The 25,651-nt window shown below is 44.0% G+C and overlaps 2 protein-coding genes across 4 annotated transcripts in view; one reads left to right on the top strand and one right to left on the bottom strand.

Moving 5' to 3' along the window:
• Positions 1-823: 823 nt before the first annotated feature.
• LOC139408988 (N6-Methyl-AMP deaminase) lies at positions 824-18,232 on the top strand. 3 transcript variants are annotated; one of them, XM_071153582.1, is made up of 10 exons: positions 824-1,023; positions 4,132-4,262; positions 15,432-15,492; positions 15,640-15,727; positions 15,806-15,887; positions 16,237-16,363; positions 16,500-16,580; positions 16,668-16,806; positions 17,040-17,140; positions 17,238-18,232. In XM_071153582.1, exons 1-10 carry the CDS (start codon positions 982-984, stop codon positions 17,427-17,429), a joined length of 1,044 nt encoding a protein of 347 aa, XP_071009683.1. In that variant the 5' UTR covers positions 824-981; the 3' UTR covers positions 17,430-18,232. The 3 variants fall into 3 exon arrangements, with proteins under 3 accessions (XP_071009683.1, XP_071009672.1, XP_071009692.1); XM_071153571.1 differs by lacking the exon at positions 824-1,023 and adding an exon at positions 3,688-3,757; XM_071153591.1 differs by lacking the exon at positions 824-1,023 and adding an exon at positions 3,691-3,733.
• The window catches only part of LOC139408980 (N-acetyltransferase 10), a 36,857-nt gene continuing 28,784 nt past the window's right edge, over positions 17,579-25,651 (bottom strand). Inside the window, exons 16-27 of the mRNA XM_071153532.1 lie at positions 25,260-25,361; positions 25,090-25,164; positions 21,973-22,089; positions 21,604-21,737; positions 21,419-21,467; positions 21,188-21,284; positions 20,962-21,075; positions 20,583-20,755; positions 20,331-20,450; positions 19,985-20,083; positions 19,706-19,860; positions 17,579-19,395 (exon numbers count right to left, since the gene is read on the bottom strand). Coding sequence (XP_071009633.1) covers positions 19,260-19,395; positions 19,706-19,860; positions 19,985-20,083; positions 20,331-20,450; positions 20,583-20,755; positions 20,962-21,075; positions 21,188-21,284; positions 21,419-21,467; positions 21,604-21,737; positions 21,973-22,089; positions 25,090-25,164; positions 25,260-25,361 — 1,371 coding nt within the window. The 3' untranslated portion in view covers positions 17,579-19,259. The remainder of the gene's footprint in view (positions 19,396-19,705; positions 19,861-19,984; positions 20,084-20,330; positions 20,451-20,582; positions 20,756-20,961; positions 21,076-21,187; positions 21,285-21,418; positions 21,468-21,603; positions 21,738-21,972; positions 22,090-25,089; positions 25,165-25,259; positions 25,362-25,651) is intronic.

The raw sequence follows: 25,651 nt of genomic DNA on the forward strand, positions 1-25,651 counted from the left end.
ACAAACTTGTCGATAGTAGCTGCGACCAGTGGGTGGAGGACGCTCAACCTGTCAGAATTATAGTATGCTCAGATTCTCTGTCTATATTTGAAGAGTTTATCATCTGGCAAATCTAATAGGAGTGACCTATATGAGGCATTAATGTTATTATGGAGAATCGAAAGACTGGGTGTAGTAGTGAGATTCTGCTGGGTCCCAGCCTACTCGGGAGTGAAATAGTAGACCAGGTAGCCAAAAGGGCTTTAAAACGAGATATAATTGATATTCGTACTCCATTGGGTAGAGGTGAGGCCAAATGTACGATTAAAGCCATTATGATAGATGTGTGGCAGAAGAGGTGGACTGCGAGCCCAAGGGCTGGCATTTATTTGCCCTCCAAATAAATGTTGGTAGACCAAGATGCAAGGTTCAGATTAGGAAGGAAGATGGGTGTTTGCTTGGTTGCATTATAGGACATTGTTAATTGAACTCGTGGTTGGCAAGCATGAAAATGTTTTTTTTTGCATGGATTGCATGTTGATGGAACAGTGAAGCATGTGTATTGTTGTAAGTACCGATATGTGGAAGAGATGGAAAGATTGTGTAGGGTTACAGAGGTTGGAAGGGATTGTTAAAGTTAGTAGGACTCTTTAAAATTAGTATTACAGGATTCGATAGTAGTACAGGATTCGATAGGTTTTAGTTTCTCTTAAATGTTTCTTTCTTTATTAATTTCGTCTGTGCACTGTGATTGACTACACACTCCAGTACAGTAGGTGGCGGCATGCACCCTTAACGTTTGTTTGCGGACCGCCATAATATTATACAAGAGGAAGAAGAATAGGAACGAGAAGGAAAAAGAGGGGATTGTTTCACTGTTGCAACTTAGTGGTGCGACGATTAAATAAGCACTGAAAACAAAGGAAGCAACCAGAAAGAAAGTGAGGATCGCACAGGTTCATAGATCATTGAGTAAATATATTTCTGAATAAAACAATTAGAATGGAGGAGGCTGATTTATTCTACCGACAGCTGCCAAAAGTGGTAAGTAACCGTGTACAATATTGTAACGACCTTTGGTTTATAAGCGCGGACTCTGCCGCACGAGCTTGCTTTTGCGACAGTCATTAGCGCGCCGGACCTCGGGCTCGAAGGTTCGAGACATGCTCCCTGCAGTTTCATTACAATATATTCGATTTTTTTTACCTGAAGACAATTAAGTTGATTTTTTTAGAAGTTTAAACGGTCATGTTAGCTAGCTGACGCTAGCCGGCTTGGAGAAGCTGAGTTAAACGTTCAGCCTCCTATCGGTGGATTCATTGCTAAATATACAAATAAACACATTTTTTCCCAGTCTCTAAAAGACTACCATTTGTGTTTTGGGCGGTGCTTCGTCAAAGAGTTTTATAACTAACCCGAGACTAGAGCCTGTCTTCCAATAGGAGCAAATCATAGTAGGCAGAGCAAGCAAGGTGGGCAGAGCCAAGCATGAGCTGGTGAGATCCTATCATGCATTCTAGCATTTATTTGCATATTTCCGTTAAGGAACGCCTACTTTGATGTGCGGGTGTGCAGTAACTCAAATCGCCTTTGCACTCTTTCTAAACAATTTAAAAAAAACTTTTATTCAAAGGGTAAAGTCTACAAAACACAGTCCACTTTTTTTGTTACAGATTCTAGTTTTAGAAACAGGAAACTGTATGAAGATGTTCCGTACAATGAGAAAATTTGCAGAATGTCGGCCAAAATCAATCTAATTTAATCTTCTCCCACTGCCAGGCTTCCCTCCATCACCATATTTGATAGTGAGTGAAGCGCCAACCGGATGCTTCACATTCATATTTGGCTCATTGTTCTGTCTGTGGCTTCTTACTCTGGCCACTGTCCCTTTTTTGAAAAGGAGGCGGACACTAACAACAATCCTTTGGGCAAAACTGAAAAAAATAATCAAATGTATTGGTCACATACACATGTTTAGCAGATGTTATTGCGGGTGTAGTGAAATGCTTGTGCTTCTAGCTCCGACAGTGCAGTAATATCTAACAGTTTCACAACATGTATCCAAAATACACGGAAATCTATGTAAGGAATGGATTAAGAATATATATACATATGTCAGAGCAGCATTGGACTAAAATACAGTGGCATAGTATAGAATACAGTATATACATATGAGATGGGTGATGCAATATTTACACACAATTAAAGTGACTAAGATACCTTAGAATAGTATAGAGTACAGTTTATACATATGAGTGAGATGAGTAATGCAAGATACGGAGACATTATTAAAGTGGCTAGTGTTTAATTTCCTTAAAATGGCCAGTGATTCCTAATCTATGTATATAGGCAGCAGCCTCTGATGTGCTGGAGATGGCTGTTTAACAGTCAGTAGAGTAGTATAGAATACAATACAGTATATACATATGAAATGGGTGATGCAATATGTAAAAGTGACTAAGATATCGTAGAATAGTGTGGAGTGCAGTTTATACATAGAGTTGAAGTCAGATGTTTACATACACGTTAGCCAAATACATTTAAACTCAGTTTTTCACAATTCCTGACACTTAATCCTAGTAAAAAGGTCCTGTCTTAGGCCAGTAAGGATCACCACTTTCTTTTAAGAATGTGAAATGTCAGAATAATAGTAGAGAGAATGATTTATTTCAGCTTTTATTTCTTTCATCACATTCCCAGTGGGTCAGAAGTTTACATACACTCAATTAGTATTTGGTAGCATTGCCTTTACATTGTTTAACTTGGGTCAAACGTTTCTGGTAGCCTTCCACAAGCTTCCCACAATACGTTGGGTGAATTTTGGCCCATTCCTCCTGACAGAGCTGGTATTACGGAGTCAGGTTTGTAGGCCTTCTTGCTCGCACATGCTTTTTCAGTTCTGCCCACAAATTTTCCATAGGATTGAGGTCAGGGCTTTGTGATGGCCACTCCAATACATTAACTTTGTTGTCCTTAAGCCATTTTGCCACAACTGTGGATGTCTGCTTGGGGTCATTGTCCATTTCGAAGACCCATTTGCAACCAAGCTTTAACTTTAAGACTGATGTCTTGAGATGTTACTTCAATATATTCACATAATTTTCTTGCCTCATGATGCCATCTATTTTGTGAAGTGCACCAGTCCCTCCTGCAGCAAAGCACCCCCACAACATGATGCTGCCACTCCTGTGCTTCATGGTTAGGATGGTGTTCTTCAGCTTGCAAGCTTCCCCCTTTTTCCTCCAAACATAACGATGGTCATTATGGCCAAACGGTTCTATTTTTGATTCATCAGACCAGAGGACGGGTCTCCAAAAAGTACAATCTTTGTCCCCATGTGCAGTTGCAAACCGTAGTCTGGCTTTTTCATGGCGGTTTTTGAGCAGTGGCTTCTTCCTTGCTGAGTGGCCTTTCAGGTTATGTCGATATAGGACTTGTTTTACTGTGGATATAGATACTTTTGTACCTGTTTCCTCCAGCATCTTCACATGGTCCTTTGCTGTGTTTCTGGGATTGATTTGCACTTTTCGCACCAAAGTACGTTCATCTCTAGGAGACAGAACACCTCTCCTTCCTGGTGGTCCCATGGTGTTTATACTTGCATACTATTGTTTTTGTACAAATGAACGTGGTACCTTCAGGCGTTTGGAAATTGCTCCCAAGGATGGACCAGACTTGTGCAGGTCTACAATTTAATTATACGATTTCTTTTGATTTTCCCATGATGTCAAGCAAAGAGGCACTGAGTTTGATGGTAGGCCTTGAAATACATCCACAGGTACACCTACAATTGACTCAAATTATGTCAATTAGCCTATCAGAAGCTTCTAAAGCCATGACATAATTTTCTGAAATTTTCCAAGCCGCACAGTCAACTTAGTGTATGTAAACTTCTGACCCACTGGAATTGTGATACAGTGAAATAATCTGTCTGTAAACAATTGTTGGAAAAATTACTTGTCATGCACAAAGTAGATGTCCTAACCGACTTGCCAAAATTATAGTTCGTTAACAACAAATTTGTGGAGTGGTTGAAAAACAAGTTTTAATGTCTCTAACCTAAGTGTATGTAAACTTCCGACTTCAACTGTATTTCAGTCCAACAGGTTTGTACTCTAACTTCTTGCGTGTCATCCTCTCTTCTCTACCCAGGAGCTTCATGCCCATCTCAATGGCTCTGTCAGCTTTTCAACCATCGAGAAACTCGTGGCTCGAAAGCCACATCTCAACATCGAACACGGCATGACTGCTATTCGCAGTGGTCAGCGGAGGACACTGGATGAGTACGTATGACAGAATGGATTGTTTGTTTCTTTTTCTGGGTCCATAGTGCATTGTATGGAACTTGTCATACAATATAATGTATGGCACTTGTCCAACTCATTCCACAGAGGGCAGAGTGTCTGCGGGTTTTCGCTCCTCCCTTGTACTTGATTTGAATTAAGGTTACTGATTAGTAAGGAACTCTGCTAACCTGGTTGTCTAGGTCTTAATTGAAAGGACAAAACAAAAACCAGTCTACACTAGCCCCAACATGAAATGAGTTTGACACCCCTGATGTATGTGCTCATGTGATCTCTCGGTCCCGTACCCCAGCACATGAATGACTAGTGGATGGATAGTTAATTTATTACCAAGCTACAATGATGGGACACAGTATAGATGAATGTTCAATCATTAAAGGGATATTAACAGCACTCCTAAAGATGTTGTAAAGAGGAAGCTTTGCTGGCATAAAACCCACATGGAAATGAGATTCTTAGATTTGGTCATTTAAAATGTATTTACATTTTTAAAATTATATATATTATGAATTTAAATGGATTTATGTCAAATATGCAGCTATCGAAAATATATGGGAATGTCTGCTCAATCCAATTGACCAAATCAAATTTTTATTGGTCACAAACACATGGTTAACAGATGTTATTGTACCTGTATACAAGATGGCCGCCGTTTTACGGTCTCCTAACCAATTGTGTTATTATGTGTTTCTTTTTGCGATATTTGTAAATCATTTTGTACATAATGTTTCTGCAACCGTATCTTACGTCAGAAAGGAGCTTCTGGATATAGGACAGCGATCACTCACCTCGGATTAGACAAAGCTTTTTTCAACAACAAGCAGGACTCACACGATATTCTCCAAACACCCCACAGGGCCAAAGGAAGCGACGCAGAGGACGAAGAGCCGGATGCCTCGTCCGGACCCGCAGAAGGCGAGTAGGAAAGCTGCCGTTACCGTCAATATTACTCGCGAACGTGCTATCATTGGAAAATAAACTAGACGAGGTACGATCACAAATATCCTACCAACGGGACATCATAAACTGTAATATCCTATGTTTCACGGAATCGTGGCTGAATGACGACATGGATATTCAGCTAGCGGGATATACACTGCACCGGCAGGATAGAACAACACACTCCGTAAGGGGGGGGGGGGGTTCTGTGCATATTTGTAAACAACAGCTGGTGCACGAAATCTAAGGAAGTCTCTAGAGTTCGTGGCTGTCCTATTTACCACCATAAACAGATGCTGGCACTAAGAATCAGTCACTGGCTTTATCAATAAGTGCATTGAGGACGTCATCCTCACAGTGACTACACGTACATACCCCAACCAGAAGCCATGGATTACAGGCAACATTCGCTTTGAACATTGGTCCCTTTGTTGGAGTGGATATGCTTTGGAAATCTAGGTATGTAGAAGAAGTCCTTCCACGGGTGACGATCAACTTGCTTTGCAGTCTGGTTCTTGCATGGGCCATTTTTGAGAAGTGGTTGGTTACAACTAAAGTGTCTATAGACTTGTTGTCACTGTTTTGTGGTCCTGAAATTCAATGCAAACTAATTCCACTGGTTCTGAAGTGTGGATGTTTTCAAGTGGCGCACGAGCATGGGGCTCAGGAGTCTTTCCAACAATGCATCGATGGCAGTTCTTCACATGATTCACAATGTCACGCTCCATCCCAGTCCAAAATAATTGTTGTCTTGCTAGGGATATTGTTTGAGAGTGCCCTTGGTGACCAGCTGTATCATGGAGGCCATTGAGAACTTGCTACTTCCGAGAATTAGGTATTGGAAGAGCATTTTGTTAATTTGATGGTCTCTGTTCTCCTTGTGCAGTATGCCGTCACGAATGCTGAGCTTGTTCAAGTGCTTCCGTAGTTTAATTCACGCTGCGGGGCTCAGATACACGCTCATGTCTGGTGGGTCTCTGATGTTTCTTAACGTAGTATTCGGTCTTGCTCTTGCAGGCTTAAAAGCTTACTCTGAGGTAGAACAGTGGTGTGGTCTTCCTGCTGTAGCTGAGGGATGGATGCCCCTGTTCCCAGTGCTTGACTCAGGCAATCAGTGCAGTGTGCATCCAAGACAGCAGAGAGTTCTTGACAGGTAAGGAAACCATGTGATGAAGGTGAGGTGCCCTCAACAGGGTCCTTTTGAATTGAGTCTTCATCTGGTGGGCTCAACACGGCTTGGCAGTTGTTGCTGACTCTGAAGGTGTCTTGTACAGTTCTATTTACTACTCCGTTGACTTGATCTAGGAGAGACCGAAGGCTCTGCCACAAGGCGATGGCTGATACATGAGTGGACGAAATGCTCTCTGCTCAATGGGTTGGATATTACATTCTTAGTATTAGGAACATACTTCATGTCAAAGCTTGGCCATCCAACGTTGTTCACATGCATAGAGTCTTTCATGACACCAGGCGAGACCCAGATGCAGACACCGGAGGCAGATGGTTGGAGTCTTACAATGTTTATTAATCCAAAAGGAGTAGGCAAGAGAATGGTCGTGGACAGGCGAAAGGACGAACTGGCACAGAGAGACAGGAGACACAGGGATAAATACACTGGGAAAAATAAGTGACACCTGGAGGGGGTGGAGACAATCACAGGGACAGGTGAAACAGATCAAGGCATGACACCCCCCCCCCCCCCCCCCGGACAGCAGTGGAACTCAGGACTTTGGAGATGGGAAAAGGATGGATGAACCGGGGAGACAGTTTACGGGACTCTACCCGCAGAGGCAAGTCCTGAGTGGAAAGCCATACCCTCTGCCCAATGCGGTAGCGGGGAGCTGGGGTTCGGCGACGGTCTGCTTGTCGAAGATACCTGGAGTTGGTCTTGAGGATAGCCGCCCTGACTCTTCTCCAGGTACGTTGACAGCAGCGGACAAACATCTGGGCCGAGGGTACGCTGACCTGCTCTTGTTCCAGGAAGAGTGGAGGCTGATACTCCATGGAGCACTCGAAAGGGGAGAGTCCCGTGGCAGAACAGGGAAGGGTGTGCATACTCCACCCAGACCAGTTGACAGCTCCAGGTAGTGGGGTTGGTTGAGACCAGGCATCTCAAAGTGGTTTCCAGGTCTTGGTTGGCTCGCTCCGACTGACCGTTGGTTTGGGGATGGAATCTGGATGACAGGCTAGCCGACGACCCAATAAGGGTGCAAAATGCCTTCCAGAACTGAGTACCCGATCGGAGACCGTGTCTACCGGGAGTCCATGGATCCGGAAGACATGCTGCACCATAAGCTGGGCCGTCTCCTTGGCAGAAGGTAGTTGGGGTTGGGCAGAGGGATGAAATGGGCGGCCTTGGAGAACCGATCGACTACCGTCAGAATGACAGTGTTGCTATCAGACGGAGGGAGCCCAGAGACCAGGGACGATGAGGAACTGGTAGTAGCTGAAGGAGGCCAGAAGGACCTTGCCATGTAGTCTTGTTCTGAGCACACACAGTGCATGCGGCGACGAAGGCAGAGACGTCAGGAACCATTGTAGGCCACCATAAACGTTGTCGGAGGAAGGCTAGTGTACAATGGGACCCTGGATGACAGGTCAGCCTGAAGGAATGAGCTCATTCCAGGACCCGGGACCAGACTGGGTTAGGGACAAACAGCCTGTTAGCTGGACCTCCTTCAGGTCCAAGCTGGGAGCGTTGCGCCTTGCAAACCAGGTTCTCAATACCTCAATCCACAGTGGCAGCGAGGCATGACGTAGGAAGAATGTTTTGGAGGTTGAGGGTGTGGCAGAGGAACTGTATAGGCGGGAGAGAGTGTCAGACTTCACTTTTTTTTTTTACCCTGGACGGTAGGAAATGGTGACGTTGAATCTATAAACAATACGGCCCACCTGGCGTTGAGGTACTTGGCTGTATTGGGATATTCCAAGTTTTTATGGTCGGTCCAGGCCAAGAATGGCTGTTCTGCTCCTTCCAGCCAGTGCCTCCACTCTTCCAATGCCATCTTAACCACCAGGAGTTCTGGGTTGCCTACATCGTAGTTCCTCACTGCAGGATTGAGACGATGAGACAGGACGGCATAGGGATGAAGCTTTTGGTCCTGGGCAGGTCGCTGGGACAGGATGGCCCCTCTCCAACATCCGAAGCATCAACTTCCATCACAAATTGACACGAGGGGTCCGGATGGATGAGGAACCGATGTGAACCGATGCTTCAGGTCCACAAAGACTTTGTCGACAGCTGGAGAACATTTGAACGGTACCTTGGGAGAGGTGCGTGCCGAGAGGCGGTCCGCCAGGATGCTGTAATCCCGAATGAAACGACGGTAGAAGTTAGCAAAACCAAGAAACCATTGCAACTGCACCTTGGACATTGGTTGAGGTCAATTCACCACTGCTTTCTTTCACCATTCCAGGATCCATCTGAACATTGCCCTCAGCAATGACATATCCCAGAAAGGTGATAGTAGAGCGGTGGAACTCACACTTCTCTGCTTTCACAAACAATTGGTTTTCCAGGAGGCACTGAATAACCTTTCTGACATGAAGTACATGTTCTTGGGCAGATCGGGAAAAAAACAGGATGTTGTCAAGATAAAAGAACACAAAACGGTTTAGCATGTCCCGGAGCACATTGTTGACCAAAGCCTGGAAAACAGCGCTGGCGTTTGTGAGTCCAAATGGCATGACCTGGTACTCATAATGTCCACTGGCTGTGTTGAAGGCTGTCTTCCACTCATCCGCCCCACGTATCAAAACCAGGTGGTAGACATTCCGAAGGTCTAACTTTGAAAACATGGTAGCCCCCTGGAGAGTTTCAAACGCCTAGGAGAGGAGAGGTGTAGGGGGTAACGATGTTTAACCATAATGTCGTTAAGTCTAGTGTAGTCAATGCACAGACGCAGGGTCTTGTCCTTCTTCTCCACAAAGAAAAACCCTGCGCCGGCAGGAGATGCAGATGGACGGACGGCCCCAGTGGCCAGAGACTCCTCTGTGTTCCTCCATAGCTTTGGTCTCTGGTCCGGACAGAGAATTACAACCGACCCTAAGGTCATGAAGTAACCAAAAAAGTGATAGAATCTCAAATATATTTTGATTTTCAAGTAGCCACACTTTGCCTTGATGACAACTATGCACACTCTTGGCGTACTTTCAACCAGCTTCATGAGGTTGTCACATGGAATGCATTTCAATTAACAGGTGTGCCTTGTTTAAAGTTAATTTGTGAATTTATTTCCTTCTTAATGCGTTTGAGCCAATCAGTTGTGTTGTGCCAAGGTAGGCGTGGTATACAGAAGATAGCCCTATTTGGTAAAAGACCAAATCCATTTTATGGCAAGAACAGCTCAAATAGAAATGACAGATGATCATTACTTTAAGACATGAAGGTCAGTCAATCTGGAAAATGTGTGCAGTCGCAAAAACCATCAAGCGCTGTGATAAAACTGTCTCTCATGAGGACCGCCACAGGAAAGGAAGACCCAGAGTTAACCCAGAAGATAAGTTAATTAGAGTTACAAGCCTCAGAAATTGCAGACCAAATGAATGCTTCACAGAGTTCAAGTAACAGACACATCTCCATATCAACTGTTCAGAGGAGACTGCGTGACTCAGGCCTTCATGGTCAAATTGCTGCAAAGAAACCACTACTAAAGTACACCAATAAGAAAAAGAGACTTGCTTGGGCCAAGAAACATGAGCAATGGACATTAAACCTGTGGGATTTTTGTGAGAAACAGAGTAGGTGAACGGATGATCCCCGCATGTGTGGTTCCCACGGTGAAGCATGCAGGAGGTGTGATTGTGTGGGGGTGCTTTGCTGGTAACACTGTCTGTGATGTTCTTAGAATTTAAGGCACAGACATTATGACTACCACAGCATTCTGCAGTGATACACTATATCCCATCTGGTTTGCGTTTAGTGGGACTATCATTTGTTTTTCAACAGGAAAATGACCCAAAACACACCTCCAGGCTGTGTAAGGGCTATTTGACCAAGAAGGAGAGTGATGGAGTGCTGCATCAGATGACCTGACCTCCACAGTCACCCGACCTCAACCCAATTGAGATGGTTTGGGATGAGTTGTACCGCAGAGTGAAGGAAAAGCAGCGAACAAGTGCTCCGCATATGTGGGAACTCTTTCAAGACTGTTGGATAATAATTCCTCATGAAGCTGGTTGAGAGAATGCCAAGAGTGTGCAAAGCTGTCATCAAGGCAAAGGGTGGCTACTTATAAAATAACACTTTGTTTGGTTACTACATGATTCCATGTGTTATTTCATAGTTGTTATATCTGCACTATTATTCTACAATGTCGAAAATAGTAAAAATAAAGAAAAACCCTTGAATGAGTAGGTGTGTCCAAACTTTTGACTGGTATTGTATGTTAGCTGGTTATTGTTAGCTCAGGCTGTGAAGTGTCCTCGCTTTAGCCAGTGGCTAAACTTGGATTTTCTTTTGAAAGTGTTATTCCATCATAGCAGGGCTCCAGACTTAACATTTTCCCCTGGTGGCACTGGTGCAACTGCAATGATATTATACACTGCTCAAAAAAATAAAGGGAACACTAAAATAACACATCCTAGATCTGAATGAATGAAATATTCTTATTAAATACTTTTTTCTTTACATAGTTGAATGTGCTGACAACAAAATCACACAAATTATCAATGGAAATCAAATTTATCAACCCATGGAGGTCTGGATTTGGAGTCACACTCATAATTAAAGTGGAAACCCACACTACAGGCTGATCCAACTTTGATGTAATGTCCTTAAAACAAGTCAAAATGAGGCTCAGTAGTGTGTGTGGCCTCCACGTGCCTGTATGACCTCCCTACCATGCCTGGGCATGCTCCTGATGAGGTGGCGGATGGTCTCCTGAGGGATCTCCTCCCAGACCTGGACTAAAGCATCCGCCAACTCCTGGACAGTCTGTGGCGTTGGTGGATGGAGCGAGACATGATGTCCCAGATGTGCTCAATTGGATTCAGGTCTGGGGAACGGACGGGCCAGTCCATAGCATCAATGCCTTCCTCTTGCAGGAACTGCTGACACACTCCAGCCACATGAGGTTGTCTTGCATTAGGAGGAACCCAGGGCCAACCGCACCAGCATATCGTCTCACAAGGGGTCTGAGGATCTCATCTCGGTACCTAATGGCAGTCAGGCTACCTCTGGCGAGCACATGGAGGGCTGTGCGGCCCCCCAAAGAAATGCCACCCCATGACTGGCCAAACCGGTCATGCTGGAGGATGTTACAGGCAGCAGAACGTTCTCCACGGCGTCTCCAGACTCTGGTGCACTCGCGATGGCATAGGCCATCGCGAGTGCACCAGGCCTCATTGCATACATATTATTTACACCTTTACATTCAGAAATGTATCAAGTTGGGTATATACCAGTGATCTAGCTAATGTGTTGAGTTTTTCACTTACACAGATGATGAATTAGCACGAATTGAATTAAGCCTATATACACTGCTCAAAAAAATAAAGGGAACACTTAAACAACACAATGTAACTCCAAGTCAATCACAGTTCTGTGAAATCAAACTGTCCACTTAGGAAGCAACACTGATTGACAATAAATTTCACATGCTGTTGTGCAAATGGAATAGACAACAGGTGGAAATTATAGGCAATTAGCAAGACACCCCCAATAAAGGAGTGGTTCTGCAGGTGGTGACCACAGACCACTTCTCAGTTCCTATGCTTCCTGGCTGATGTTTTGGTCACTTTTGAATGCTGGCGGTGCTTTCACTCTAGTGGTAGCATGAGACGGAGTCTACAACCCACACAAGTGGCTCAGGTAGTGCAGCTCATCCAGGATGGCACATCAATGCAGGCTGTGGCAAGAAGGTTTGCTGTGTCTGTCAGCATAGTGTCCAGAGCATGGAGGCGCTACCAGGAGACAGGCCAGTACTTCAGGAGACGTGGAGGAGGCTGTAGGAGGGCAACAACCCAGCAGCAGGACCGCTACCTCTGCCTTTGTGCAAGGAGGAGCAGGAGGAGCACTGCCAAAGCCTTGCAAAATGACCTCCAGCAGGCCACAAATGTGCATGTGTCTGCTCAAACGGTCAGAAATAGACTCCATGAGGGTGGTATGAGGGCCCGACGTCCACAGGTGGGGGTTGTGCTTACAGCCCAACACCGTGCAGGACGTTTGGCATTTGCCAGAGAACACCAAGATTGGCAAATTTGCCACTGGCGCCCTGTGCTCTTCACAGATGAAAATAGGTTCACACTGAGCACTCTTCCTATTTCAAAGCCATATCAGATATCTTGATTGTAAAACAGTGTGCTTTGAGATCTGTTTGCACACCATATTCACAGATATGACCATGAAACTTGACAGATCTTCTGAAGCTGACTCTTTTGAGAGTCAGCTTCAGGTTGTGTGTTGACTGAGGACACCATCTGGAGGCATTCAAGAGCAAGCTGCTCAGTAGGGGCAAAGACCATTGGGTCATCAAGGTAGCACAGTAGGCTTGTGAAGTTCTCATCACCGAATATGGACGTCATCATGCGCATAAACCTCGATGGACTGTTCAAAAGGTCCTAAGGGTACCTCGTCCAAAGGGTGATGAAAACCCTGTGTACCTTGTGTCTCCTTTGTGTAAAATAACCTTAATGAAGCCTGACATGAAATTGATTGTCGAGCAGAAAATATTTCCGCCGAGTGCAGCTAGGTGTGCATCTCTTCCTTTGTTCTTGATGGGGTGTCGTAGCTCTGTGCGCAGTGCACATTAGACTGGATACTGTCCTCTATTGTAATGCAAGGAGACACATCAGCGATTTTTGCATTTCTCCTCAGAACGATTGTCTCGTTTGTAAGATTGATTATTTTCAATTGGATAGAACCATCTCCCCATAATGGAGTGATAATCCTACCTATCAGTATGTGTTTTGGTCTGGTCTTGGATTGAGTGCGATCAACAATCACTGTACTACCTACTGATATGACTGCAGACGCAGGTAACTTGCCCCCAACAAGATGTTCACTCTGTGGCTGTAATGTCACCTTTGCTTGAGCTTGACTGTACCTACTCACATCTCAACCTCTCTGAATTGGAAAGAACTGACATAAACTGACATTGTTCATCACTTTAACTATTGTCAGGCAAGGACATGAGTCTCCCGTAACTGTCAGTTTCTTTATGGCGTTGCTCCCTAGTATCATCACGTCAAGGTCATACATTGCTTTAGGGGTGACTTGATGGCCACCACAGCCATCAATGACAACATCATCAGCCAAATATCTTTTCATGGAATGACTGGATTGTAACAGACTTGATCGGTTGATCTGTCACTCAGAGTGCATGCCATTGATCCACTTTAGGGTAGGGCCATTTTCGACAGAGACCTGTGTGTAGAATAAACTGTCAGTCCTCTGAATTCCCTGTGCCCCTTGAAAAACAATAGTTTTGTGGTCTGGGATACTGTTGCTGTCAAGCTGGTATAGTGACTCACAATCTTCCATATCATCAATGGTGGTGATGGGAGTCCCACTCTGATGATCTGCACTGTCCTCTCCTGAGTGTAGACCAGTTCATTGCCCTGCTCCAACGGAGTCGTGGTTCTCTTCATCTCCCGGGCAGTTGCGCCTTGAATGGTCAGCTGAATGACACCTGAAACATCGCCTGTTCTCACGGCAGAGTAGCATCATGGCACACAGAGCATGGTGTGGCATTCAGGCCTTCAATCTTGGGTAGTTTACTAGCAGTCCTTTTCCCTGAGTTAGACTGAGCTGGGCCAGGCAGCAAGACATTCTCTAGCATATCAATTACTCTCTAGAGTAACAGTGGGGTGTTCGAGGGGTAGTGCATCATCAGTTTACCTCATCATGTCAGTCATTGCATACGTTTAGAGAGCTATTTATAACTTGGCAGAAATGTCCAGATCAACTAGCCCATATCAGCTAATGTTTTTTAGCAACGTTTTTTAGCCCACTCAAATATACCATGGTAAAATGTGTAGAATTCTAGGAAATTGGTTTTTAAAACGGCAATAATTTACTCTGCACCCCATGACAAAATGTGTAGAATTGCAGGAAATACGCGTTAAACCTGCAAAGGGTCTTAACAGTTTGTGTGTGTCATGAACAGTTCTAGACATGGCATGCACGCACACAGAATGTTCCCCAATGCTAGAAAGGGGGCCTGAGTGAAGAAGATTGGGAACTCCTGCTCTAGAACAGAGTGATCTGAGCTCTTGTTGTGGCTGTGGCTGCGAATCGGACTGAAGTAAAAGTAACCTCGATTCTGTTCACTGAGATTCTCACTCTATTCTCTCACTTTTGCATTGGCTTTGAAGCTCATCTCAGCGTGGTAGTCATTTGGCACATCTTGTACTGTTCAAACCACTTGTCAATAGTCCTGGCTCTGAATGTGAAGGCTAGTTCTTTGCTCGGACAGTTCCTGATGAACATGTGAGTAATGTCTGTGTTCAAGATTATCCTTTGCCTTACCCTGCTCCTTCAGGCCGTCTGTAGCAGTGTCTGTTGCTCGATTCAGTCTCAACCAGTATTCATATGGATCCTCCTGTTCTTTGAGTAGAAATCTTCGAGTGGGATATATATGAGTATTGACTGCAGCTGAAATGCTTCCTTAGGAGACCATTAATGGCATCTGGGTTAGTATGAATGTCACTGTTTCTGATTCCGATTTAGACTACATCTTTTGTTCTGTGCCTGAGATGGGTGAGAATCTTTTCGGCCTGTTCCTCTTTTTTCATGTTTCATGGGCTGGTGCACCAACTGAAAAGGTTTGTGGCACAAGTGCCACCAGGGGAGAACGTTAGTCTGGAGCCCTGTAAAATGCCTAATTTGACACCAAATCAACAGTAGTTGATATGTTATCAGTATGATACAAATGTGAATTACGACAACTTAATGTCAGTTTTTATCCCAGGGCATTCAATTCTTAACTCGCCCACAACAATTTTCCATAGATCTGCTGTGGATTACCCAGAATTCCATACCCTTACCACTGAGTGCATTAGACAAATGTAAGCACACTAATGTGCCAGGAGTTGGCGTATTCCACATTTTATGCAGGAATTTAACAATTTATTTACACCTTTACATTCAGAAATGTATCAAGTTGGGTATATACCAGCTGACATTTTAATACAAATAAAAAGTAATTTTATGGACAATGATGCCCTGTAATTTTACTGTCACAACAACCAGTCATCTTGTCTCTCCAGGTGTTTCCAGGTCTTCAAAGTCATCCATCAGTTAGTAGATACAGAGGAGGACATTCTTATGGTAAATTGCACATTGTCTATGGTCACTTATTTGCAGCTTCACTAACTTAAACAATCTCACCCATAAACCTAACACTATTGCCTCGATGGAGCCTGGAGCCAATCTAGCATTGAACACCTTGGGAAAAAAATCTGTCCTTGTTTCTAGGTTGCCAAAGATGTCATCAGGGAGTTTGCAGCTGATGGAGTAAAATATTTAGAACTGAGAAGTACCCCACGAAAGGAGAAGACCACAGGCAAGGCCACAAGCTAGACACACTGGATTGGATCGCTTATATGCAGGGCTTCGCTTACATTTGTTTTGTATAACTTAGGAATGACAAAGAGAAGGTATGTGGAAACAGTCATCGAGGCCATCCGTCAATGTAAAAATGAGGGAGTTGACATTGAAGTCAGGTATGTTTTCAATCCATTTGTAATGCTTGCTTTACTTACGAATGGTATGTTTTCAATGCATTTGTAATGTTTGCTTTACTTATGAATGCTGAAGTTCTGTTTCCAAACAATCAAGGACAGAGCCTCGTGTGGCTGTTAAGAGCATGGCGCTTGCATTGCTAGGGTTGTGGGTTTGATTCCCACAGGGGACCAGTACAAAAAAGTATGAAAATGTATTCATTATCTGGATAAGAGCGAATGCTAAATGACTAAAATGTAAATATTGGTAGAAATTGGTATGGTAATAGCTATAGTAACTTACAATGAAAACATTGATACCTTAAGTAACATAACATTTTCCCCCATTAAGGTTCCTGGTAGCTGTTGACCGTAGGAATGGGGCTGAGGTTGCTATGGAGACCGTTAAACTGGCAGAGGACTTCATGCTGTCTACCGGTGGTCTGGTGGTGGGGCTGGACCTCAGTGGAGATCCTACGGTCAGTAGTGGATCAGTGCCTTGCTTGCTTATGGTTGACACGTTTCTCAAGATGTCATAAATGCACTGATTCTAAGTCACTCTGGATAGGAGCTTCTGCTAAATTACTGAAATGTAAAATGTTTCTTATTTCCAAGGTGGGCCATGGCAGAGATCTCCTTCCCGCCTTGCAAAAAGCCAAGAACTGTGGACTAAAACTCTCTCTACACCTGTCAGAGGTAGGTAGCATCAGAACTTAACTGATTCAAGCAATTCCAAATTATGTAATGTTTTATGGATAAGTTTTGACAAATGCAATGTTCCAGGTGCCATCTCAGGCAGACGAATCAGAGCTGCTGCTAAACATTCCACCTGACAGGATTGGTCATGGGACTTTCTTACACCCTGAAGTGGGCGGGTCACAAAGCCTGGTTGATAAAGTGCGGAAGCATAACACACCTCTGGGTAAGACTAGTATGTCCTTCCTGCCCTGAACAGTCTAGTGATTGCTCTAAAAGGGTTATTTATTGTCCATAGTCAACCTGTCTTCTGTAAAGCTAGATTTTTTTTGTTGATCTAAATTATATATATTTTAAACAATCAAGGCTAAAGGATATAGAAACTGTTTAGTGTTGATCTTGTTGTAGCTAATGTTGTCTCTATCCAAGCTCTCATATACTGTAAACCTTTCCTCACAGAACTATGCCTAACCTCTAATGTCAAAGGTCAGACAGTGTCATCCTATTCTCAACATCACTTCCTGTACTGGTACCAAATGGGACACCCTAGTGTGCTCTGTGTAAGTGTTTTCCCGAAATGTGTCTGACGCATAAACGCTTAACTATTAATTCAACACTTGTTTTACTTGCATGTCAGAGTTGCGCGCTTGTTTTCAGACAGACGACAAGGGGGTGTTCTGCACAGACCTGTCTCAGGAGTACCAGTTGGCCGCCTCTACCTTCAACCTCAGTCAGGAGGACATGTGGACCCTGTCCCAGAAGGCGATAGACTGCACCTTCGCCCCAGACCTACAGCAGCAGCTACACCAGAAGTGGCTGGAGCTACGGCCAACGCTGTTCCAGTTATGACAGACAGAACGCGCTGCTTGACATCTATGGGATCAGAATCACCAATCTTGACCATTTGAGTAGTAATGAGATGTAGATTAGTGATTCCGGCAGAGACTTTTTTTTGACGTGCTTCTCAGAATAGCTGAAGAATGAGGGACCATGAGTCATTTTGTATTAGTAAAGTAGTTAATCAATAAAACATACATCATGCTGCTTTATTAAGTTATTTGTACTTGTCTCCCAGTAAGTAGAAAGGTAGGCTACTTTACTTTCCATGTGAAACTCATTCTCCGCAAAAAAATACTAGAACAGACAGCAGGCACGTTTTCCATTCACTGAAGATCGAGGCTAGGTGACAATGGTCAAATTATACAAAAAGTCAAACGTATGCTCATCATTCAGTATGTTGACCCTTGCAGACTCCAACTCATCTGAATGTAAGCAACTCCATATATTGTTGGTACTGGATTAAATGAGCCGGTTACAGTAGGTACAGGAAAAGGCAGGTGGTGGAACCATAGCAAATAATTATTCTATTTATATGGGTGGAACTGTCACTACTGTATGCTGTCTCCTATCCTCAGGTGGTGGGTACATAAAGTCTAATAGATTCATTTTCACTATGGATGGTACTCTGTCCCATTCCATCTAACCCTTGGGTACAGGGCTAGGCACAGAGAAAGGTAACACTGCCATTGGTCAAAGTGTACAGCAGTAGGACTGTGCTAAGGTTGTTATAGTAAACTAAAATAAATGAAAAAACTATTTAAACTGAAATAATTAAACCAATTTGACAAACAAATAAAAACCATTATGAATTATGTTCCGTTTGTTTTTGGGGAAAATATCTAATGAGGTGTTAATGTTTTGTTCTTTTCTAAAGTGTCTGGATCTGGCAGATCATATTTAGACCGACTTTAAATTATAAAAGTAGATTCAGCGTGATCGAGCAGCACCGCAGATATGATGGGCGTGTTTACGTGGTGAGGCAGAAGCAACCGACAGTAGACGGGGGAGGTGCATCTGCGACAGCCTAAAGTCAGACACTAATGTGGTTTTTTAACAGCAAGGTTTGATCAACATTGCAGTGTTTATTAAAGGCTTTTTTATAATGTCGAGATGAACACATTTTGAACCCCCATATCACACACAGAGTATGTGTACACATTGTACAATCAATTAGTGAGAGCCTTAAATAAAACATTTTGGGGAATATAATGTATATATTTAATCTCTCTCTATTGGCAAATTGGTCAAACAAAAACACCCTAATGATTGGTTGACAATAGAACTTCCCACAATGCAGGCGGCGACTACAGGATCAAGTTAGAGAAACTGCAGAAACTTGCAGTCAAAACTCCATGCAATGAACAATTCGGTGCAAGTCGGACAACTTTAACCCTGAAATGCAAAGCGGCTGCTCGAACGCGCCCATTCAGATGAGCATGATGCAAGATTGCTCTCACAGTTGAACAGAGTATCTGCGGCATGCGCACGGGTAACTACGGGAACAATACAGCGGAGAAGCCTCACGCTTCAGCGCTCCTGGTTGTTGCGGAAATTGACCCATTACCATGGTTTACTTCGTGCATCTATGGGATCTCGCTGAATCTACCTTTAAACCCAAACTAAGACCTGACCCAGCAGTTTGTGCATTGCTGCCCCAGTGACATCCCAAAAAACACAAACACTATACAACCCGTCTCACAGCCTTCCATGCAAAGGATTATTTCTGTCCATAAGACAAACTAAATTAAATGTTATGAAACTTAGTAAAGTGGATCTGAAAAAAAAAACTACATTTCTAATAAAATCTTTAAGCGAATATAAAAACAACTATAATTTACACTATAACGGCCTCTTTTCAAACTTGTTCTTCTCCTTGCCTCCTCCCTTCTTCGTCTTCTTCTTCAGTTTGCCGTGTCGTGTATCTCCTCCCTCGTTTTTGTCTGGCCTCGGCTGCTCATACTTCCTCTTCTTGTCACTGTTGGAGAACAGACATTGTTACATGAGCCATAATAATAAATGCCATTTAGCAAATGCTTTTATAACAAAGCGATTCACAGTAGCGCATGCAAACATATTCATATGGGTAGCCCCACCATAAAAACAATGAAAGATCTTAGCCCTTCCCCATAGCCCTAACGCTTTTATGTTTGCAGATCTGTAAGGTGTAAGCAATATGATGTAACTCTACTAACTTACTGCTTATACCTATCCAGACCATTCGGGGCCGAGACGAAGGTAGCATATTACATTGTTATAGCAAGGATTCTAGATGTTTCTCCTCTTACCTCTTTATGCTGACAACAGCTGTCTGTCCTGCTTTCTTCAACACCTGGTCCCATTCCTCGTCATCTCCTCGGATCAGGTACTGTTGCAGGTCCATCTCCTTGACCTTCTCCATGTCCTGTTTGTGTTTCTCCTGGAACTCTTTGGCTGCCTCATCCTGGGGAGAAAAAAACAAATATTTAATTTATGTTGCATTCATATACTCACTGCACCATTGCATATTATGGTCTATCTATCCTTTCGTTGTCATGCCATTCATAAAACGGAGGAGAGTTCCGTACTAGATCATCATTGAGGGTTTTGACCGTGGGCTCCATGGAGATGTCTTTAGATACAACCATCTCTGCCTCAATGGCCTTCTCCTGGATTCTGTTGAAGAACTAAAACAGCACACAAACATGGTGAAAATAACTAAACAGGTAATAATGAATCAACTAGCTGTCATTGTCTGAGACACAGTAAGTACGAGACATTTACTCGTAGAAACTTTAGGACATTTTCTAGGAACTAAAGGTTTTTTGGTTTGCTACTTATAGCTAAGCAGGATGGATAGAATGTAAGAAATAAAACATTTAAAATCTTAATTAATTACATTTCCCCTCATGGGTACTAAATGTGTTCTCTCACCTGCACTACTTTCCTGATGAGGCGGTTGAACAGTCCCATGAGCTGAGAGCTGGGAAGGTCAATCTCCTTCTCCAGCTGGTCCACTGATTTATGCTGCAGCCCCACACCTAGCAACAGAGCCTGGAGATGAACAGACGAAGTTAGACTAGTAAAATAAAAAAAAAGAGGGAGATAGACAAGAGTTACACTACACTGAGAAAGAGGGAGAGTGTATGCGCATGTCTGTGTGTGCACACGTAACGTCCTACTCACACACTGTGCGGCGGACAGGGTCACGTCTCCCAGCTGTTTGAGGAAGAACATGCGTGCCACGGCAGGGATGAGGTCCATGATGAGGTGGTAGTCCACCATGTTCCTAGAGTACATCTCCAGACGCTTCAGATCATAGGGGCTGAACTGACCAGACAGCTCAGAACTGCTCAGGGCTGGGGAGAGAAAGCAGGTGAGACATTGAAAACCACTCGTCTGTAGCCCAAATCATTCAAAAGTACTGGCCCAAAACATTCAAAGGTTAGGGTAGACTGTCAACAGGTGGGGAGACCCATTTTGGTCTAGTTAGATTACCACAGGGACAGTGGTGGTCGGATTCTTGACTGGTGGGGAGGGAAGGAGGGAGTGAAGGGGAACTTACCGGAGCTGGCATCCGTCTTGGTGGTGCTCTTGTTCTGCAGGATGTTGAGGGCCATACTGGGAGAGAAGCTGCTGAACTGGTAGGAGAGCAGAGACAGGAAGCGCCGACGGAAATCTGGAAGAAACAAAGACAAGGTGAGTTGTAATGCAGAGGGAGAATAGAGTAGAACATCAGATTATACTTTATTTTCCACTAAGAGACAGAACACAGCACACACAAGCCTCACCTTTCCAGAAGGCAGACAGCCACTGGCCCTGTTCAGGAGCCTCCACTGTGTTGAGCTCCTTCAACATCACTAACGAGTGCTCCCCCGTCAGGTCGTTCTGGGAATGATAACACCACACCATGGGTCAAAAGACAAAACCAAGCATTACAATAAGCAATACTCCAACTGCATTCAATTTCAGCACAATGATGTAAAGTAGTAAATTGTGAATAGTAGACATTTTCTACTTACAGGGGTTTGCCGCAAATAGACAGGGACAAAACCAGCTTTCTTCCAAAACCTGTGCGGTAACAAAGAAAAAAGACAGATTAATACTTGGGAAAAAAACAGAGGTGATGAAGCCAAATGCAGAGTTTCCCAGTGTCAGTAAACACCAATCATGTATATAAAATCTATCTATGGTAAATAATACTTACTTGAGCAGCGGAGGTGTGAGGCCATAGGATACTCCCAGGTATTCTAGTCTCTCGGCCCTCCTCTCACTCAGCTTCAGAAGCAGAGGAGGGAGGTCCTTCCTAGGGTGCAACACCTCTTCTAGGAGGCTCACCGCCTATATATTAACAACACTGTTAGCAAAGCACCTCCAACAGAGTGAAAACAATCAACTCTGCTCAATGCTGCTCTTTGGAGTCAATGTGAGTGTCAACAAAAAAAAGACAGGAGTCTGGGTGACTTTTCTCCCTGTGGATGTGATTTATACTCATGGAATGTGTATGTTCAGGGGACGGTTTTTCTGTCGGTGAGTGTGCAAGTGTTCTCAGGCGTTTGTTTGAGTGAGGCATTACCTCGCTGGTGACAGAGGTGATCTGGCTGTTAGCTGTCTGTGCGTTCTCATCCATGTAGGGGAACTGACCCTCATAGTACAGCTGTAACTGTTGCAGTGCTCTGGAGCCATAACCCATCTCCAGGACAGACAGGGAAACAAACCAGTTAAAGGGATACTTCTGGATTTTGGCAATGAGGTCCTTTATCTACTTCCCCAGAGTCTGGGGTGCAGTTTGAAGGAAGTTGCTGACAAGCATCAGCGCAATGACTGGAAGTCTATGGGTATCTGCTAGCTAGCAGTCATTGCTAGAAGTAGTTTTGCAAACCAATGTTAACATCCTTCATACTGGATCTGAGGAAGTATATTACCAGTCAAAAGTTTAGACACCTACTAATTCAAGGGTTTTTCCTTATTTTCTACATTGTATAATAATAGTGAAGACATCAAAACTATGAAATAACCCATATGGAATCATGAAGTAACCAAGAAAGTGTTGAAAAAAATAAAAATATATTTTAAATTGTTCAAAGTAGCCACCCTTTGCCTTGATAACAGCTTTGCACTCTTGGCATTCTCTCAACCAGCTTCACCTGAAATGATTTTCCAACAGTCTTGAAGGAGTTACCACATATGCTGAGCACTTGTTGGCTGCTTTTCCTTCACTCTGCGGTCCAACTCATCCCAAACTACTTGTAACATCAAACAAACGAAATGGCAGTACAGGGACAAGGTGGAGGCGCAATTCAACAGCTCAGACACGAGACGTATGTGGCAGGGTCTACAGGAAAGCACAGACTACAAAAACAGCCACGTCACGGATACCGACATTATGCTTCCAGACAAACTAAACACCTTCTTTGCCCGCTTTGAGGATAATAGAGTGCCAACGTCACAGTTCGCTAACAAAGTTTGAGGAATGTTAATGAGATTTGATGTTTTGAAAATGGCGCCCTACACTTTGACTGGCTGTTGTCAAATTGCTCCCGTTAACGGGATTGCAGCCATAAGAAGTTAACCCTCGCAAGGCTGCTGGCCCAGACGGCATCCCTAGCTGCGTCCTCAGAGCATGCGCAGACCAGCTGGCTGGGGTGTTAACGGATATATTTAATCACTCCCTATCCCAGTCTGTTGTCCCCACATGCTTCAAGATGACTACCATTGTTCCTGTACCCAAGAAGGCAAAGGTACCTGAACTAAATGACTACCACCCCATAGCACTCACTGCTGTCATCATGAAGTGCTTTGAGAGACTAGTCAAGGAGCATATCACCGCCACCTTACCGGCCACTATCAACCCACTTTGCATACCGCCCAAACAGGTCCTGCCCTATCCCATCTGGACAAGAATAATACCTATGTAAGAATGCTGCTCATTGACTACAGCTCAGCATTCAACACCATAGTACCCTCCAAGCTCATCATCAAGCTGGAGGCCCTGGGTCTCAACCCCTCCCTGTGCAACTGGGTCCTGGACTTTGACGGCCCACCCCCAGATGGTGAAGGTAGGAAACATCTCCACTTCGCTGACCCTCAACACTGGGGATCCGCAAGGGTGTGCTCAACCCTCTCCTGTACTCCCTGTTCACCCACGACTGAGTGGCCATGCACGCCTCCAAATCAATCATCAAGTTAGCAGACGACACAGCAGTAGTGGGCTTGATTACCAACAACGACGAGCCAGCCTACAGGGAGGTGGTGAGGGCGCTCGAAGTGCCGTGTCAGGAAAACAACCTCCCACTCAACGTCAAAAAAAAAAAAAAAAAAAAAAAAAGAAAAAAAGAAAAAAAAGAAGAGATGATCGTGGACTTCAGGAAACAGCAGAGGGAGCACCCCCCCTATCCACGTCGAAGGGACAGCAGTGGAAAGTTAAGTTCCTGGGCATAATCATCACAGACAAACTGAAATGGTCCACCCACACAGACAGTGTGGGTAAGAAGGCGCAACAGCGCCTCTTGAACCTCAGGAGGCTGAAGAAATTTGGCTCGTCACCAAAAACCCTGAAACTTTTACAGATGCATCCTGTCGGGCTGCATCACAGCCTGGTACTACCTGCTCTCCATGACACCTACAGCACCCGATGTCACAGGAAGGCCAAAAAGATCATCAAGGACAACAACCATCCAAGCCACTGCCTGTTCAAGGCGAGGTCAGTACAAGTGCATCAAAGCTGAGACAGAGATTGGCCATCAGACTTCTGAACAGCAATCACTAAATCAGAGGCTGCTGCCTACATTGAGACCTAATCACTGGATACTTTAATAAATGGATCACTAGACACTTTAAACAATGACACTTTAATCATTTCTACATATCTTACATTACTCATATCACACGTCTATACTGTATTTTATATCATCTACTGCACCTTGCCTATGCCGCTCGGCCGTCCATATACTTATATGTACATATTCTCATTCACCACTTTAGATTTGGGTGTATTAGGTAGTTGTTTGGAAATTGTTAGATTACTTGTTATATATTACTGCACTGTCGGAACTTGAAGCACAAGCATTACGCTACACTCACTTTAACATCTGCTAATCATGTGTATGTGACCAATGGTTTCAATTTTTTTTAATAATCTGTAACAATCACAATTGGGATATCTTCTGTATACCACCCCTACCTTGTCACAACACAACTGATTGGCTCAAACGCATTAAAAAGGAAAGAAATTCCACAAAATAACTAACAAGGCACACCTGTAAATTGAAATGCATTCCAGGTGACTACTTCATGAAGCCGGTTGAGAGAATGCCAAGTGTGTGCAATGCTGTCATCAAGGCAAAGGGTAGCTACTTTGAAGAATCTCAAATATATTTTGATTTGTTTAACACTTTATTGCTTACTACATGATTCCATATGTGTTCAGTTGTGATGTCGCCACTATTATTCTACAATGTAGAAAATAGTTTTAAAAAAAACCCTTGAATGAGTAGGTGTGTCAATTTATGACAGGTACTGAAGATTAAGGGCCTGATTGGCAAAATCACACTGTAGCCCCACATAGTCAACACACCTACATACAACTCAATCGCTTTGGAAAGTCAGAACCAAAATATGTCTGTTTAGAGAGCTGCACTGCACAAGCACAACTGACAAAACATGAAATACAGGGGGAAAAAACAGAACTTACCCCCTGATAGTCAGGGTTGACAGCGATGCGCACCACCCTGCCTCCAGACAGACTGCCAAACTCGGGGTCTTGGAACTGCAGCGAGAGCACAACATTAGAACTGATCAATGCCAATAGTGTGAGATTATTCAGTGGGAAGCCATATGGCTCCAGGCCTGTATTCTCAATACCTGCTCTGACACGGTCCAGGGGATGAGGTCACCGGAAGCCTTCTTTCCTCTGGACAGACTGTTGAGGATGGACTGACGAGAGATCTCTCCTTCCAGACACACCTGAGAGGAACATTACGCACACACACAAACTTAAATCAATCATATCAGATGATGATGATTTCTACTACGGCTTGTGAGTTTGCTGACTGTAGAATCCGATGCTGCTTGCACACTGTCTGCCACAGACAGAGTACACAAAGGCCTGTCCCACTGAGGCCGGTGCAGGCACTGTCATAAGCCGGTTGCTTTGCCAGGCTACGTTCTGTCCTTTTTCCCTCAACCAACTGCACTCCTTGATGGCGGAATCCGCGCCAGGTTTATTTATTTTACCTTTATTTAACCAGGTAGAC

The sequence above is a fragment of the Oncorhynchus clarkii genome, chromosome 1, assembly GCF_045791955.1.
Source record: "Oncorhynchus clarkii lewisi isolate Uvic-CL-2024 chromosome 1, UVic_Ocla_1.0, whole genome shotgun sequence".
Lineage (NCBI taxonomy): Eukaryota > Metazoa > Chordata > Actinopteri > Salmoniformes > Salmonidae > Oncorhynchus > Oncorhynchus clarkii.